Raw genomic sequence first — 19,587 nt, 5'->3', positions numbered from 1 at the left:
ATAAATAATTTTCAGGGGCGCCTGTGTGGTTCAGTGGGTTGAGCCTCTGCCTTCTGCTCAGGTCTTGATCTCAGGGTCCTGGGATCAAGCCCCACATCGGGCTCTCTGCTCAGCGGGGAACCTGCTTCCCCCTCTCTCTCTGCCTACTTATGATATCTCTCTCTCTGCAAATAAATAAATAAAATCTTAAAAAAAAATAATTTTCAAACCCTGGACACCCCTACTCATGAATATGCACAGGTTTTCCTTCTTAAGAACATTTGACCACTAATGTGACAGATCATGTTTCTTCCCCCAAAACAGAGACGAAGACTGAGTGTTGATGGTAATGTGAGGCACACACGACTTCTCTCAACATCTGGAAATATTCACGTGTTACTGTTGGAAAAAAAAAATAAGTTTTGGGGTGCCCAGGTGGCTCAGTCAGTTGAATGTCCGACTCTTGATTTTGGCTCAGGTCATGATCTCAGGGTTGTGAGATGGAGCCCCCAAAGCAGGCTCTGCACTCCCTTGGGGAATCTGCTTCTTTCTCCCTTTCCCTCCTCCCTCTACTCCTCCCCCTGCTTGCACGCATGTGTGCTCCCTCTCTCTCTCTCTTTCTCAAAGAAATAAATATATCTAAAAACAAATTAAGCTAGAACATTGCCTCATTTATTTCTTTTCCACCCAGAAACAAGTTATTTCAGTATCACTCACAATGGAATTTGCCTGAAACTCTGTTTACTAATCCCATTCCCTAAGGGTGCACTTGCCCTAGCACTTAAACACCATTTTCATGGCACTAGAAATAGTTCTAACGGGAGAGACTTTTCCAGTTGTTAGCAACACCCAAATCAGTTGAAGGACTCTGTAGCAGGCATGCCACCAACTCTGGACTGTACCATAACCCAGGTCAGAACTACGCTCGAAATAAGTATCAGCACACACCATCCACAAGCGCTGAAAGGACATCCACAGATATCAACTTTTTTTTTTTTTTGGAAAACAGGAGTTTAGAGAAAATAAGAGTTTAGATTCCAAAAACAGTCTATTAAAAATTATGATTATTTAATAACTAATTTCCTACCAACTTTGTATATACATAGAGAGAGAAAATGGTAGACTCTCATTCTTAGGGTCTAAACAAGAGTGGGCTGTGAACATATATACACAATCAAATAGTAACACTCAGAAGTCAGAACTAAGCCCAATGTAAAATATGTCTGAGTGAATGCATAGAAGTTACTCCATACACTCCCCTTTCACATCCTTCTATAAACTGGACCCTCTTTATTTCCCATTATTCCTTAACATGCACCGTTCTTTCCAATACACTCACCCCTTCCCTGTGCTTCCCATGTCTCCATGCTATGTCCTACTCTGTGCCTTTGCCCTGCTGGCCCACCTTTTCCCTCATCTTGGATGCTCCTTCTCAAATCTTTCGTATCAAACACTTATCTCTTCCAGGAAGTTTTGAATTTCATAACTTGAACTTACAGTTATATATTCTGAAGAAATATCTATGTCTAAATCTAGCTTTTAATTATAGGATTTCCCCCCTCTACTTCTGTACAGTTCTGTGTGTATCTTTTTTCCCCAACTCAATCACATTATTTCAAGGTAAACTTCCCTTTTAATGCCTCTCCCTAAAGTAACTGTCAAGATCCTCACCCACAGCTAATTTCTCTTTCTCTATCTACTCCTTCTGCATATTATATTTCTCTGAAAACACGCTCAAGTGTGCCCTATCCTGAAGCAAATTTCTGTAACCCTGCTTCTTTCTCAAGTTTTTCACCAGACCTAATTTTTTTTTTTTTCTTTGCCAGGCTTTTAAAAAAGGCATTCTTTCCCCCATTTCCTCTCTTCTGGCTCTGTCTCAGCCTCTCACGATCTGAGTCTGTCACACTTCTCAGCAAAGCCTCTCAGCAGCACTGACATGCACGCCATCTTTTCTTCGGCTCACTGAGATGGCACCCCTCACCATGCTCACTGGTTTTTCCTGGCTCCTCCCCTAGAATCTTCAGTCGTCATCCCTCAGCTCTGCTCCAACTCCTTTGGCAATTGCATCTCTGCCCTGGTCCTTAACTTCCAGGACTCCATCTGACAAGCAAGAGCTTGTATTTTTAGTGCTGGATTCTCTGTGGGGTCTCAGACCTTATGCTGCCACCTGCTGGGCAGTTTCATGGGGCCACCTAAAAGCCAAATTCAAGTCTCTCCCTTCCCTATCTACCATTCATTCTGTCTTCTCTGCTAACTAATGACATCACCCTTTTCCTAGGCCTAGCTGGTAGAGAGTTCATGTTCAGAGCTTCCATCTCTTAACCCCACACCAGTGTTCGTCACCACGTGCTATCAATGCGACTTCCCAGGACTTCTTCATCTGTGTTCTGTCCGGACCTGCGCATCCTTGTTCAGGCTGTGACTGTCCATCACCAGAAATAGCAGAAGGGCCCTAACTGACTTTTCCCCTTTTTCTTTCCTGATCTCCAGCCCTCCTCACACCTCTGTCAGGGGAATCTGCTTGAAAACAGGTACCTGAGCAATGCCCTAGATCCAAAGCCTAGATCCTATCCTATAGGTAGGATAAAATCTAACCCCCCAGCCCTGCCCCAGCACTCGAGTTTCTAGAAATAACTTGAAGACCTTGCATGATGTGACCCCAGCCTATCTCTTTAGCCTCCTTGGCCATCACTCTCCCTCTCACTTACTACCCTCCCTCCCGCACTCCAGCCACCTTGTTCCTCCCTACCCCCCATCACCAGTGGCTTCAATGAGGGAGACTTGCCCTAGATCCTGGGATAGTTTGCCATCATATCTTCATGTGGCTGACAACATCTTACCATGCAGGTCTCATCTCAAACGTCACCTGCTTGGAGAAGCATTCTGTGACTGCACAGCCTACTGGTCACCCTCCTGGCCAATACCACCTGCTCAGCTTTTCACATTCATTCCCTTGTATTTCCCGGAAGCACATCTTAGCATCTGGAAATCTCTGTTCATTTATCTACTTCCTTATTTACTGTCTGTCTCCTCACACTACAGTGTAAGGCCCGTGAGCACAGACTTCATCTCCGTTCCAGTTCCTGGAAGGGTTCCTGGCATGCAGGAAGCCTGAAGTCAGACCCCTCCAAGCGTGTTACCCATTTTTCACATCCCGTCCTTACTCTGCGTATACGTCTGCTCTAGCATTGATCATATTATACCTTCTATTGAGCAGCTATTTCCAAAGGAAGTGATCAGAGGGATTACAGGGAAAGGAGAATCTATCAAAATATGGGTCTGATGGGTAGATAAGAGAGGGGTATATGGTTATAAAAGGCTCATTCAAGTTTTGTAGTATTCGGTGTAGAAGATTTATGCATCTTTGTTAAAATTATCCCTGATGTTTTATGTTTGTTGATCGTGCTATTAACAGGATTCTTTAAATTTCATTTTCCACATGTTCGTTTCTATAAAAGAAACCATACAGAGAGAGATACATAGAGATATATACAGTTAAAAATGTTTTTTATATTGACCTTGTGTCTATGGTTTTGCTAAATTGAGTACTTAACTCTAATTTTTAAAATTCCATACATGGTTCTATGTACATCATCATGTTATCTGAAAATAAAAAATGTTTCATTCTTGCATTCAAAATATGTACATTTAATATCACTATTATTTTGAAGCACATGATATAGGAGATAAAGCATCAAAAAATCATAGCTGCAAGAACCATGCACGATATGGGGGATAATTGTATTATAGGGGACATGGGTTGAAATAGTGAAAAAAAGTGATTCTCGTATATCGTGTATTATGATCATCAACTTCACTACATGTTAAGCACCTGGAGACCAGTATCATTTCTGCTGATTTGTCTGTACCTCACCAAACCTATTAAGGTGTTTTGCACATAGCAGAAACTCAATAAATGTTTTTAAATAGAATTCAAATACTCCAGTATTGGGCACATTGCATGGGGTCAAGAAATACATGTCAACTCTAAGAACCAATGCGTACAAAGAGGTTTGCTGAATGATCAGCGTATGCTCAACCCTGATGAGAAACTAGTAAGAGACATGAATAGATCATTATCCATACCGAAAAACTTCATTTCTCAGGTAATGATAAAACATTAAAGCACCAAGGAAAACATTTCTGTGGTTACCTGTGCATTTCTTTATATGACTGTTCCTCTTTCCATGTGATCCTAACTTGCATCCAAAATTCTCCTCCCAAAATTCTGCAAACCACACATTTCTTCGATTATTGGCAAGAGTTCGGCTTCTAAAATAGCGATCAAACCCTATTTTAGAGAAGAAAGTTATGATTTTAATATTCTTTCAAAAGTAAAACCAAATACTGTCAGAGCTTTTGAATGGAAATTAAGTTATGTTGTGATCATTGCATGAGGGAAAAGAAAAAAAAAAGTATTAACAAACGGGAGGAACCAGTAGCCCAGAAATCAGTCTTCCCATATGGTAAAGGCCAAGGGTAATCAGTGGACAATATTATCACCCTTGCTGTTCACCATTTAGGCACCTGGCTCAACAGATGAATGGAAGAGGAGAGCCTGTTGTTGGAGTCATCCTTGCAAGCTCCCCGCTCCTCTACATTGCAGCCACCAGCAAACTTCTGCTGTATATTCAGAACCAACTCACACTTTTCTCTTTCTTCTCTCTGTCTCCTAGCAGGAATCAATTCTCCAGGTTTCTATGCTTCTACTTCACTCAAAATATATCTGTCCTATATGTCCCATTTTCAGCTAATCCAATAAACTAATCAGTGCTGATGTAATATTATGGCGTCAGGGGTAAGGGGCCGAAGTGTCAGCCTGCTCAGGGGACCACTTCATTGAAGGGAGACCAGCTGGAACTAATGTCTTCTCCAGAAGATAATGGAGAAGGTAGGCATTTCAGTCACTGCTAAGACCATTGGAAAGGTTATCTGCGAGACAGTCTTCCTTTCAGGGAGGCTCCATATCTTTGCTGTTACGTTAATGTACCCATAGGGTCAGCCCAGCCTCATGTTTCCATTTTTTATAAAGCAGCCCTCTCCCCATGACAGTGCTGTAACCATCATCTGTGCCATAGAAATATGCAAGGTCAGAGGGCAACATCGTGGAAATAGCTAAGGACAACTCTAACTCCCTTCTTTTTAAGAAAAAAATCTAATGGGTACTCTTTTCTAATTAAAAGTATATGCTGGGTTAAAGAGTTACTGTCTTGGTAATTCTACCATCAGAATTAAAAATTCTATCCAGAGTCATCGACAATGGGTGCATTTCATCCTATGGTGATACACTGGTTTTGCCTTTCAGCTTTGATTCAATTGGAATGAAACAAAGTTTCCATGGCTTGTCCTTACCATCAATTGATGCTCTTTTGGGCAAAATCGTCACAGCCCCTTCTGCAATCTCCTCTTGTTGATAAACAGGTGCTATTTTGGATCCCCAACTATCTGAGCCAATCCAGAGAAAATGACCACTTTGGTTTAATTTCTTTGCTGCTTCCAATATCCTCCTATAGGAATAAAAAGGAATAAAACATACCATATTTATCAAGAAACACTACACTTAGGAATGTTATAAGACCAGTTATATCAAATTATATGCACTCAGTATGTCACTGTTTTAATTAACTCGTCAATCACTAACTGCTTGGATTTTATCATTTCTAAAGGAAATAATCTGGAGACTTCAGCTCCAGCACCTGTTAATCAGCCTCATCCTTAACCTCATTCACATCATTCTGGCTATCATCCTTACTTGTCTCATTTCTTTCAGTGCTCAGGTTTTACTCTATAGCCATTTCAGACTTAGAAACTAGATGGCTGTTGTGTCTCTGCAGCAGAAGGAAGGTAGTCTGGAATTGCATAAGAATGTTGCAGTTCCTGTGAAATCTCCTAAGATGGTACATTGAATATGAAATATGTTTTTTAAAAAAGGATGTGTGTTGCAAATGTGATCCTACACCAGGAAGAAAATTAATCAGCACCTGATGTCATCTTCATTAGCAAACATAATCACTGCCCGAGCATTAGGTGTTTCTAGCAGGCGTTTGATAATTTTTTCAAATTCTCCAGGTCTTGGTTCACGTGGGATTTTCTGTGATTGAGCAATGCAAACACCACCTATTTTAAAAAGAAAGAGAGAGAGAGTGACTCAGAAAAGGCACTTATTTAATTAACCAACTTAATGAGGTTAGCTGCTTTATAAAAACATATGATTCAAAGTATATTGAATTTCAAAACGTGTCATTCTCATCTATTGAAAGCAATCATGTTTGTTCACATTACAATATGTATCAAATAAATGACATCAATTATTTAATCATACATTAGGGTTGTTGTTTTATTTTCCAAGTTTCAACATTAGTTTTGTGGATAACTATAATGAAACCAAAGGTTATAAAATGTGTATTGAGGGGCACCTGGGTGGCTCAGTGGGTTAAGCCGCTGCCTTCGGCTCAGGTCATGATCTCAGGGTCCTGGGATCAAGTCCCGCATCGGGCTCTCTGCTCAGCAGGGAGCCTGCTTCCCTCTCTCTCTCTCTGCCTGCTTCTCTGCCTACTTGTGATCTCTCCTGTCAAATAAATAAATAAAATCTTTAAAAAAAAAATGTGTATTGAGAGTCAAAGAGTACAAAGAAGAATGGCAATTTTGATTCATTTGATGTATGTTGAAAAACAAGTGCCTAGTTTAATAAAATAAGTATGTCTTATAGGTGAGACCACTTATTAAGTAAAAAGATCCTTTCCTACTTGTATTAGTAGACCTCCTTTAAAGTTAACTCCATTTTATAGCTCATAGTATTACAGCAAAATTTTTATGCATCAGCAAAATGGTGTGTTATGAGACAAGTGGTATTTGAGACTCTCTGAGACATAGGCAAGTCCCAAAGATTCGAACTCTCAGCTGATATTATGTCTCCATTGAGAAAATCAAAATAGCAGAAATCCCATCCCATTATCATACCAAAAGAAAAAAAAAAAAAGAAAAGAAACAAAGAAAGAAAGAGGGAAGGAAGGAAGGAAGAAAGGGAGAGAGAGAAAGAAAGAAAGAAATGAACTCTTTCTTTGGCTTCTCCTTCTAAGCAATGAGAAACCAAAGAGAAAGTTTAGAAAAGATCTCTGCTACCTATCAGGGTTTCTCAATCTCAGTGGAATAGAAAGAGAACATATTCTAATATTAGAAGAAAAAGGAATATTAGCAATATGTTTCAGTTCCATTATGGCTTAAATAGGCTTTTTTTTTTTTTTTTGAGTCAGATGAAAATCACATCACCATTTATAACATTGCTTCAGTGAGCAAAGGCATTTTACTCCCAAACAATTGCCAAATACTTTCAGTCACCCAAATATTACTAGGTTCCATTATATGTTATATATTGGGCTGGACACTGGGAATACACAATCTAATCCAGGAGTTACCATCTAGTCTGGGAGACAGGCATCCCAATAAATGATCATAGAATATGTGGTAAATTTTAGAATAGAGGATATACCTACACAATGGGAACACACAGGAAGGAGTAACTCAGGCGCTTAAGAGGGCTGGATTTTAAAGAGCAAATATGCATCCATCTAGGGACAAAAGTGGGACATTTCTGGTAGAGGCCAAGGTATGAATCATGTTTGATTATGGCCTATGGTCAAGACCGGTTGGGGCTGAAGTTGAAAAGAATGGCCAGGCGCAGCTTGAGAAGGACTTTGTTAGACATGCCAAACAATTTGTACCTTATCTTGAAAACAATGGGAATGCATTAAAAGTCCATATGTAGGAGAATTACATGATGAGTTTTATGCCTTAGGAAGAAACCTCAGGTAGCCAAATAAAGAAGAAATATCTGGTAGCCAAACAATGGGTGTCCAGTGTGTTGTGATCAGACTTGCCATGTGTGGCAATAATGTAAAATAACAGTGCTAGAGTACTGAAGGTTATATCTCTCATAAGTTAGAGCATGGTCAAAGTTATTCCTACAATAAGCAATGCTCTTACTAACCTTTTTAGGGGGTGGGAATTGCCCATAATCCACAGACAGAGCCTGTAGATAGCTAGCCTACCAATATGCTACTAGTAGTTGTGATGATTGATTCATTCTTTCATTAAATATTTATTACATGCCCACTATCTGCCAGATACTGCACAGGGGCTGTGGATGCAATGGTGAATAAAACGACACCGTCTCCACCTGCAGAGTTCAGAAATGTTGTAGGTGAAATAGGCTTAACATAGAACAAAATGACATAAATAAGTATATAATTATAAATTATGGCAAGTCCCATGAGGAAGAGCAAGGGCATTCAATTTACATTGAGGAGTGTTGAGGAAAAGTCTCCCTAAAGTGGTGTTGGGGTCAGAAAGAAGAGAGAATGGGTGAAGGCAGCATGAGAAAGGGCAGGAAAGAGCAGGGCAGGAACAAGTCAGCAGAGCTAATGAGTGAGAGGGAGAGAAGTGTGAGACAAAGACGAGCGGTACATGGGGGCCAGATCAAGCATGGCTTGAGCAGATCCTGTGGAAGATTATGAATAATTAAAGTGTTTAACTGCCTCACTCAATGTTTCTATCTTCTCCCTCTTTAAAGAGGCCCACAGAAATGAACACTGCATTTCACAGAAGAAAAATGGAGGCGGGTGCCTGTTGCACAGGACAACCTGGAGTGGAAAGGACAGGAAGCCCTGAGGTCCGTGAGGAGGTTATTGGAAGAGGCACTGGAAAACGATGCCTGAGACAATGTGACTAGGGCTGGTTCTAGTGGAGTAACCACTGGAGCTGTTAGAATTTGAGTTAGAATCAGAGAAGCTTCGTACTATTTTCTTCTGGCTTTATTGAGGTAGGAGTTACAAGTAAAAATTCTATATATTTAGGCTGCACTGACTTCACCTAAGTAGTGAGGTAACGGGAAACCACTAAACATGACACTAAGGTTTTGGCCTTTGTGACCAAGTTGCGTGATGTCACCGTTACACAAGTAAGCACCACAGGCGGGTGCACAGGCACATAGAGGAGAAAAGAAGGATTTTTGACTCAGGACAAGTTGTCTTTGAAAAAACCATGCAACATCAAACTGAAGAAGCTGATCTGGAGCTAAAGAAAGAGACAGAAAATGTAGTAACAGTTCTGTCAGGAGCTGATGTAGTTGGTAGTTGAAGGGTTGGAAGTGAACAGATCACTCAGAGGGAAAATCATACACACACACACACACACACACACATATATATATACATATATAAATATAAAATTAAATTAACATGTAATTAAAAAAAATATATATATATTTAAAATTTATTTCTTTGTGTGAGGAGAGGGAGAAGCAGACTCCCCACTCAGCAGAGAGCCCAACATGGGGCTCGATCCCAGGACCCTGGAATCATGACCTAAGCTGAAGTCAGATGCTTAACTGACTGAGCCAACCAGGTGCCCCGACCAAAGAGAGGAAAAGGTGAATGACGGAGCTCTGAAAAACTACAAGCTTTGAAGAGGGGGCTAGCAAATGTGAACAGAAAGGAACGACACATATTTTGAAGAGAAAACTTTTTTTTTTTTAAGATTTATTTATTTGACAGATAGAGATTACAAGTAGGCAGAGAGGCAGGCAGAGAGAGAGAGAGAGGGGAGGAAGCAGGCTCCCAGCTAAGCAGAGAGCCCGACACGGGGCTCGATCCCAGTACCCCGGGATCATGACCTGAGCTGAAGGCAGAGGCTTTTAACCCGCTGAGCCACCCAGGCGCCCCTTGAAGAGAAAACTTTTGAGACAAAGTCTAGTGGTAAGTTGAGAACTACATCATGTTTTTAAAAATCAAAAAACAAATAAAAAACTGATGAGTAGAAACATTAGGTAACTGTAGAAATGTGAGAACAAAACCGTAACACTCTGGGGAACAATAGCTGTTTTCAAATACAACTGCCCTTTTAATTAAATTGCTGTGATTACTTAAGCATCCCATTAAAGACATGTCATATCCTAAATATCATTCTGAGATTACTACTGACTCCATAGCTGGAAGAAATGAAGGCTGAAAAAATTTTATTATGACTATTTCAGATGAGACAAACAGGTGATCCAGACACAGTGTAGTCTGAATTCACTGATTTATTCATTCACTACAGATCTATCAAACTTTTCTGTTTGTAAAAAGCTGAGTTAGTTAGGTTGGATTTTTACATGCTCTAAATCCATTTCATATCTTTTATGCTTATGCCTCATACTTGTCAGCCTGGTCAATTTGTGTTTTCCTGGAAAGAGGGACTACACAATTAATTTATTTCAGCTGAACAAATATAGAGATCCTGTTCCTTATGGCATCTTGCTGTTTGATGCCTTATGGATAGTTTATTAAACTGTGGACTGTATTACTTCTCAAATGATTAGAACTAGAAGATTTAGCCCTGAAACTCATTCACAGTTTGTATCTTCACATCCGTCAAAAAGTCCAACAGTTAATCCATCCCAAAGCACTCATGGTCTACTATGTTTCAGGAGCTACAGACATTCAAAGATTGCCTATCTTCAGCACCTTGTAATATAACTGAATGACAAGATGTACACATAAGAATAGCCAGATGATAATGTAAAATTATCTAATGATGAAAGATGATTGCATAGGAAATATCAAAATGCAGTAATAAATGTCATCACCCCAGCCCCGAAATGGTCCTATGATTTCAAAAGAAGTCATTATATACTGTTAGGGTTTGGTAAAAACACCAGTGAAATTTAGTCAAACATTCATATTTCATCAGAGATGTTTTCCAATACTTATACCTACAATGCCTATAATACCTTTCCTACATATTCTTTTTTTTTAACAGTTTATAATTTATTTATTTACTTTTTCAGCATAACAGTATTCATTGTTTTTGCACAACACCCAGTGCTCCATGCAACACGTGCCCTCCCTATTACCCACCACCTGGTTCCCCCAACCTCCCACCCCCACCCTTCAAAACCCCCAGGTTGTTTCTCAGAGTCCATAGTCTCTCATGGTTTGCCTCCCCTTCCAATTTCCCCCAACTTCCTTCTCCTCTCCATCTCCCAATGTCCTCCATGTCATTTGTTATGCTCCACAAATAAGTGAAACCATATGATACTTGACTCTCTCTGCTTGACTTATTTCACTCAGCACAATCACCTCCAGTTCCGTCTATGTTGCTACAAAAGTTGGGTATTCATCCTTTTTTTTTTTTTTATAAACATATAATGTATTTTTATCCCCAGGGGTACAGGTCTGTGAATCACCAGGTTTACACACTTCACAGTACTCACGATAGCACATACCCTCCCCAATGTCCATAACCCCCTCCCCCTTTCCCAACCCCACCTCCCTCCAGCAACCCCCAGTTTGTTTTCTGAGATTAAGAGTCATTTACGGTTTGTCTCTCTCCCAATCCCATCTTGTTTCATTTATTTTTCTCCTATCCCCCTAACCCCCCATGTTGCATCTCCACTTCCTCGTATCAGGGAGATCATATGATAGTTGTCTTTCTCCGATTGAATTATTTCACTAAGCATGATACCCTCTAGTTCCATCCATGTCGATGCAAATGACAAGATTTCATTTCTTTTGATGGCTGCATAGTATTCCATTGTGTATATATACCACTTCTTCTTTATCCATTCATCTGTTGATGGACATCTAGGTTCTTTCCATAGTTTGGCTATTGTAGACATTGCTGCTATAAACATTCAGGTACACGTGCCCCTTCGGATCACTGCGTTTGTATCTTTAGGGTAAATACCCAGTAGTGCAATTACTGGGTCATAGGGTAGCTCTATTTTCAACATTTTGAGGAACCTCCATGCTGTTTTCCAGAGTGGTTGCACCAGCTTGCATTCCCACCAACGGTGGAGGAGGGTTCCCCTTTCTCCGGATCCTCGCCAGCATCTGTCATTTCCTGACTTGTTAATTTTAGCCATTCTGACTGGTGTGAGGTGATATCTCATTGTGGTTTTGATTTGTATTTCCCTGATGCCGAGTGATGTGGAGCACTTTTTCATGTGTCTGTTGGCCATCTGGATGTCTTCTTTGCAGAAATGTCTGTTCATGTCCTCTGCCCATTTCTTTTTTTTTTTTTTTAATTTTATTTATTTGACAGAGAGAGATCACAAGTAGACAGAGAGGCAGGCAGAGAGAGAGAGAGAGAGGAAAGCAGGCTCCCTGCTGAGCAGAGAACCCGATGCAGGACTCGATCCCAGGACCCTGAGATCATGACCTGAGCCGAAGGCAGCGGCCTAACCCACCGAGCCACCCAGGTGCCCCCCTCTGCCCATTTCTTGATTGGATTGTTTGTTCTTTGGGTGTTGAGTTTGCTAAGTTCCTTATAGATTTTGGATACTAGCCCTTTATCTGATATGTCGTTTGCAAATATCTTCTCCCATTCTGTCAGTTGTCTTTTGGTTTTGTTAACTGTTTCCTTTGCTGTGCAAAAGCTTTTGATCTTGATGAAATCCCAATAGTTCATTTTTGCCCTTGCTTCCCTTGCCTTTGCTGATGTTCCTAGGAAGATGTTGCTGCAGCTGAGGGCGCATACCTCAATATTATCAAAGCCATCTATGAAAAACCCACCGCAAATCATTCTCAATGGAGAAAAACTGAAAGCTTTTCCGTTAAGGTCAGGAACACGGCAGGGATGTCCATTATCACCACTGCTATTCAACATAGTACTAGAAGTCCTAGCCTCAGCAATCAGACAACAAAAAGAAATTAAAGGCATCCAAATTGGCAAAGAAGAAGTCAAACTATCACTCTTCACAGATGATATGATACTATATGTGAAAAACCCAAAAGACTCCACTCCAAAACTGCTAGAACATGTACAGGAATTCAGTAAAGTGTCAGGATATAAAATCAATGCACAGAAATCAGTTGCATTTCTGTACACCAACAACAAGATAGAAGAAAGAGAAATTAAGGAGTCAATCCCATTTACAATTGCACCCAAAACTATAAGATACTTAGGAATAAACCTAACCAAAGAGGCTAAGAATCTATATGCAGAAAACTATAAAGTACTTATGAAAGAAATTGAGGAAGACACAAAGAAATGGAAAAATGTTCCATGCTCCTGGATTGGAAGAATAAATATTGTGAAAATGTCTATGCTACCTAAAGCAATCTACACATTTAATGCAATCCCTATCAAAATACCATCCATTTTTTTCAAAGAAATGGAACAAATAATTCTAAAATTTATATGGAACCAGAAAAGACCTCGAATAGCCAAAGGAATATTGAAAAACAAAGCCAAAGTTGGTGGCATCACAATTCCGGACTTCAAGCTCTATTACAAAGCTGTCATCATCAAGACAGCATGGTACTGGCACAAAAACAGACACATAGATCAATGAAACAGAATAGAGAGCCCAGAAATAGACCCTCAACTCTATGGTCAACTAATCTTTGACAAAGCAGGAAAGAATGTCCAATGGAAAAAAGACAGCCTCTTCAATAAATGGTGCTGGGAACATTGAACAGCCACATGCAGAAAAATGAAATTGGAACACTTCCTTACACCACACACGAAAATAGACTTAAAATGGATGAAGGACCTCAATGTGAGAAAGGAATCCATCAAAATCCTTGAGGAGAATGCAGGCAGCAACCTTTCCTACATATTCTAATGATTTCATTTTTAAATATCTCTGACTTTATTTAGACTCCTGGCATTAGCAGGAGGAAGAGGAGTTGCCCTCCATGACAGAATATGTCTACTGCATCTGTTTTCCAGATGTGTTGACTGTATGCAATTCAAGGGACACCAACTTTCCTGTTCTGTCGGCTTCCCAGTTCCGCAAGAAATAATTTCTAAAGCTTAGCATTTTCCTAAAGTGTAGGAAAAGAATGTTGCATGGAGGAATTTATAACTGGTTGTTTTCTGGAATTTGCTGTCTGATCTCCTTGCTGTGTACATTTTTTTCTTTTGATTATTTAATAATAATTGGAAGATCATTGACAGAACTGAACAGTTTATGTACATTCCACAACACAGAAGACCATTCATTCTCAGTCTCATTCACTGATACCTCACTGGTCCTAATGGCAGCAATCTAAGACTGGTATTATCACATATATCTGATGAGGACACTGAGAAACAAGGGTATCACAGCTAGCAAGAGTCTGGAGCCCAGGTTCAGAGCCAGGTCTGTCTGACTCCAAGTCTAAACTTTTTCTATCACCACAATCGACCATACCTGTTGCTTAATGGTTAAGTAGGTACAAATGATTGAGGAATAAAATAAAGCAAATTTACAGATTCATTAAAAAACCCGAAGGTTTCCCCTTATAAATCCACTTACGGCTGTAAAAATACAATACTAGATACTTTGAATCTATGCAGATTTCTTAGAACTGACTTAAACTTCTTCAGTTTAAACTTTAAGGTTCACCCTTAAAACGTTCCCATTATCCCTGCAAATGCATGTCTTCAGACTTTCCTCAAGTCCTTCATATTCCATGTCTCCTTTGCACTGCAGCAACCATGATACTTATATTCTTTCTTTTTTTTTTTTTTTCTCACCTTAGACTATAGCCTGTATGACTACTGGAACCTTGTCTTTCACATTTACCGCCATACTCCATATCGCCTATCACTGTATTTGGCACAAAAAGCTTTCAACAAACCTTTGTTGGGTGAAAGATGGAAGACTTATTTTAAGGCACTGCTGGCACAGAGAAATAGATATGAGACAGTTCCACCTTCAAACACCTCTCAGTCAAGTAGAGAAACAAAAGGATGCATGTAATTACATGTTAAAAAATAAGTGATGTAAAAGAAATAAGCAAATGTGGACCTGATATTTCAGAGGAAGTTGTCACTGAAATGGGTCTGCCTCCCAAAACAGTTTTTATCAGGTGCCAAGAATTAGAATACCACCTTAGCCTTAGTTCATCCATCTGTAGGGTGACACAATAATTTGCTCTCCTTGATTCAAGAGCAAATTTTATAAATAATCCCATTTTGCAAGGTTTATCTCTTTATTTCATGGGTGAGTAGCCTGATGTCTCAGGTCTGAGAGGTGAAAGGTATGTTCACACGTGTTGATTTGCCAGTGCAAAACGATATTGGAGTGAAGAAGAAAACAGACCTGGCATCATCAGAAGACCTGAGAGTCAATTCTGTGTGACCTGAGACAAACCTCTCACCTCTCAGTTTCCTCATTTCTGTAACAAGGTCCATAATAACCATCTCCCAGTGACGTCAAGAGAATCAAATTTAAAGGAGTATTATGATAAAGGTATATACAAATGTGCTACATTATTATTGTTGTTAATCATCATCATCATCATGATGACCAGATAAGCACTATCACTAAACCTGACAGGGGAGATAGTTGCATTCAGGCTTAAAACATGAGATTGTCAACCCATCATATTCTTGAATCCTTCGCCACTCTTTGTATAATATTACCAAATATCCAAAATTCTGAGAAGTGATACTTGTCCATTTGTCTACGCCATAAATAAGATGACTAGATCTCACTTTAAACCTATCATTGGTCAACACAATCTGAGTAGGGCAACTTCAATGTAAGAAAATGGGAAAAGTTACTTACATTCTTTTCTTCAACCCCCCAATTCCTACCCTAAAGATCCAAGTCTCTTTTCAAGGGGAGTCCATAAGTATTTTGAAGATCTGGCTTGAAAATTGGAATTTAACCCCTTAAAAGAAAAACACAATAGTAAAACTATGAAACTATTAATGATGTCATCTATTAAGAAGCAATAGTTGCTGTGAAAACAGCCATACATTCTGTTTCACTTAACATTTCCTATAGATCAATAAGAAGCGGGAGTCTTAAGTGTCCGAGACAAGGTTATCACAGGTTGGGTTCCCCAGGAAGCAGACACTTAGGAGGAGGTTAATAACGCATATTTCTCCTTGGCCTCCATCTTCTGGAGGGTCAAGAAAGGAAGCAGTTCTGAGCACAGAAGTCCAGCTGGCTGTGGCCCAACGACAAGCTCCCAACACCACAGGGAGCACTGAGACTAGAAGGGCTCCCAGGGTTGTTTTGAATTAGATCATTATAGATTCCCCAACAATTGAATGTGGGCCCCATCCTGAGGTAGGAGGGTAGCGGTGGGGTTAGAATTGGGCATGGCAGCTCTCTGCATCCTTCAAGGGCCAGTAGAACAGCTCTAACGGCAATGCCAATGGGTCCTTCGCTGAATGGGGATCTGAAGGGGCACTTTACTATCTTTAACAAAGATATTGTATCTCTAAAATGACAGAATATGTCAAATAATTAGTGAAATTTTATTGCTTAATTTCAAAGCTCCTCTTCAGAGAGAATTTATTGCACAAAGAAAGGCAACCTCTATAAACAGCACAAAACTGGAATCAGGCCAGCTCAGACAACAGAACTAGGATTATAAAACTCCCCAGTATTTCAAAAGATAAGTTTTGTTAAAGCAATCTGAAAGGATAAAGTATCACATTTTTGGTTGTTGCTTATTTTTAAGAACAAAATCTCTTATTAATAATGTGGAAGGAGGAAAATAAAACGAGAAACAATGTCACAGCACTAAGTTCCAACTGTGCTGAAAATCGAGAAGGATTAAATTATTAGGAATGAAATTACTCACAAAGCTGTGTATAGAATATTAAATACGACTTTTTTAAGCAACATGATTATTACCAGTGTTGGTTGGTTCACAATTTCTGTCAAGTTAAGTTCTAAGTAAATCAGGTCAAGTCTCTGGTTGTATAACCTGTATAACCTGTTAGATCTGCATGACAGCCTTCAATTTGGTGCATAAACAAATCAACAAAATTACCATTTATCAATTGTCAGAGAGAATGACTAGACTACTGGTTAAAACTGGTCACAATTTTTGATTGATCACAAAAAAATTGCCTATAATTAACCACTTTTGGCCAAATAAAGATGAGACTTAATCAACCATTTTTATTTCTTATGAATGTGCCTTCAGAAAATAGCAATGAACAAAAACCAAACAGCCAGTTTTTGGTTTTTTTCTTAATGATAGTAAAAAACACATAAACACTCCACAGTGTCCAGATCCCAGTTCTGGAGGGGAGGAGTTTCTCCACCACCACCAACCCATTCTCCTGACACCAACTAGATATCCTACAATTCAATTCAATTCTGACACTATCTGCCCAGAAATGGCATCAGGTCCCAGAGGTTTGGGGTCCAGTCCTACAAGATGGCCCCATCACCCTACTTAGGCATGAGTCACAATACAGATTTTAACTCTATTTCAGACCAACTGGCTACAAATCAGTGGTTCCCAAGCCCCTCCTTGGGTTCGATTAATTGGCTTGAGCAACTCATAGAACTCAGAGAAACATTTCACTTACTAGATCACTAGTTCATTATAAGACTATATAACTCAGTTATGTAGTTATATATCTGGAATAGCCAGATGGAAGAGATGCAGAGGGCAAGATATAGAAAAAGAGCACGGAGCTTCCATGCCCTCTTTGAGTGCTCCACTCTCTCCCAATCTCCAGGTGTTCACCAATCCAGAAGCTCTCCTAATCCTGACCTTTTGGGGTTTTATGGAGGCGTCATTACAAAGGTCTAGTGGATTAAATCATCAGCCATTGGTGATAGAACTCAATCTCCTGCCCCTCGCCTTTCCTAGATGTTGGGGTTGGAGGGGAGGGGGGACTGAAAGCTCCAGCTGTATAACAATCCCAGTGTTGGTTCTTCCGGCAACCAGCTCTAATCCTCAGGATACCTAAGGGCTTCCCCAGTCACCTTATTAATATAACAAAAGATAACTTCATTATTTCCATCACCTAGAAGATTCCAACAATTTTTAGGAGTTCTGTCCCCAAAGAGGAGAAAAGCCAAATACATATTTATTATAAATCACAATATCACAACTCTCCACCCTAAATATCCCTGACATCATTTCTTTCTACCTTTCTGGAGATAGAAGCAAAACAGCAACTTGGTCCAATGTAATTGGTCCTTTAGTGATAGTTAAATAAAATTTGTTCTAAGGTTCAAATAAGTGTAATCACGCCTTTTGTAACAATATTTTCATCTCCATATGTGGTGTACAACTGGGACTTAGCAGAAAAGTGCACAACATGATCAAAGTGTGTACGTTTGTCAGCTTGAAGTGCACTTTACGAAAGAGAAGATTTATCTAGCACATCACAGTAAAGAAAAGTGTTATCTTTAACAACATGGATTAAAACAGCAAAATTGCACTTAAATCTGTGCTCATTCTCTCTCTCTCTTTTTCTCTCTCTGTAAAGCATTTTATCCTTTTTCTTATCAGACTTTTAAAGGGACTCTGAAAAGCAAATAAAGGAATGATACTCTTGGTACAGAAAATACATGAGCCAAATGCTACTCCTTTATGTGTCCCGTGAAGAGCAGCAATGGGGACAAGCCACTATGAAAAGGACTGGCACAGAGAGTCATCTCCTGCCCTCCTCCTGCAAGTCTCTGGGATCTCAAAGAGACGCTTATGCTCTGGAGGTAGAGTGGGTTGGAAGAGTCTCACAAGGTCAGGGTCCATAGCACAGTAAGCTTTCTAATTCAGCACGACTTACCACAGTTCTAAACATTTGCTCAGAGGAACAGCGTGGTATGGTGGTTATGAATCTCTTCTCTGGGGCTTGACTTTCTGGCTCTAAATCCTGGCCCTTCTCTACTGACTAGTGATGCCAGGTAAGTTATGTGACTTTTCTGTGCCTCTGTTCCTCATCCAAACACCAAAGGGATGCTACTATCTTCCAAATGCATTACTATGAATAAATAAGGGATTAAATAAGCACTCAACAGATTAATTTTTGTCATAGAAAATATATTAGTTGTATATTTTTAAAAATCAAAATTGACAGACCCCAAATAGAAATGGTAATTCATTTTCATCAAGCAATATTCACTTATAACACTATTTCAAAACACCTCAAACTTCATTCTCCAAAGATACACAAAATAATAACTCTTAATAGAGATTCCAGTCAATGGGGCATTAACTATAGAAAGTCCTACAATCAGAAGGGAAACTCATGCCTATCACAAGCTAGACCAAAATTTATGATGTGTTGCCTCTTCCCACTCCTGAAAATTGTAAAAATCTAAGGAAATATGGGTAGGTACACTATGTGGGAAAGATCAGGTAAAGAAAGAAAGAGGGGGAAAAAAAGAGGAAACCAGGAAAGCAGTGAGAAGGGAAATGACATGGGGTGGGGGGAAGGGAAGGGAAGAAAGAGCGGGAGTAGAACTCAGGGAGCCCAGACAACATACCACCTAAATCAGAACTATCTGGAGCTGGGCAAAAAAAAAAAAAAAAGGATTCTCTGTAGGGTCAGAACAGCAAATGCAGGGTTAGGAGAAGAAGGAGGACTTGACCAGTTTTAAATAAGTTTTACTAATGTGCTGTACGCGTTTAAATTTCTTTGGATTATTTTCCAAGTACCATTTTTGGAGTGTTTGGCGATTTTTATTTTGCTTCGTCTGTTTGTTTGTTTTTGGCTTTTAAAGTAGGTTACCAGATACTGGAGCCAACAATACGACAAGAAGGTTTCAGAAGATAAAACTAACTCCCTGTAAATGCTCAAAGGCCCAATATGAACAGATTCACTGAGAGAAGAGAATTTCATATTTTCCAGCCTATTGCCCGGAACAACATTTAT

General features: G+C 39.7%; 1 protein-coding gene across 4 annotated transcripts in view; it reads right to left on the bottom strand.

The window, feature by feature from the left end:
- The window catches only part of GRM8 (glutamate metabotropic receptor 8), a 744,073-nt gene that overhangs the window by 409,010 nt on the left and 315,476 nt on the right, over positions 1 to 19,587 (bottom strand). For all 4 annotated transcript variants that reach the window (XM_046019994.1, XM_046019996.1, XM_046019997.1 and 1 more), the window contains exons 4-6: positions 5,961 to 6,096; positions 5,332 to 5,486; positions 4,133 to 4,270 (exon numbers count right to left, since the gene is read on the bottom strand). In XM_046019994.1, coding sequence (XP_045875950.1) covers positions 4,133 to 4,270; positions 5,332 to 5,486; positions 5,961 to 6,096 — 429 coding nt within the window. The remainder of the gene's footprint in view (positions 1 to 4,132; positions 4,271 to 5,331; positions 5,487 to 5,960; positions 6,097 to 19,587) is intronic.

This window comes from Meles meles, chromosome 10, assembly GCF_922984935.1.
Source record: "Meles meles chromosome 10, mMelMel3.1 paternal haplotype, whole genome shotgun sequence".
In the NCBI taxonomy this organism is placed as follows: Eukaryota; Metazoa; Chordata; class Mammalia; order Carnivora; family Mustelidae; genus Meles; species Meles meles.
This window is presented reverse-complemented; position numbering and strand designations above follow the sequence as displayed.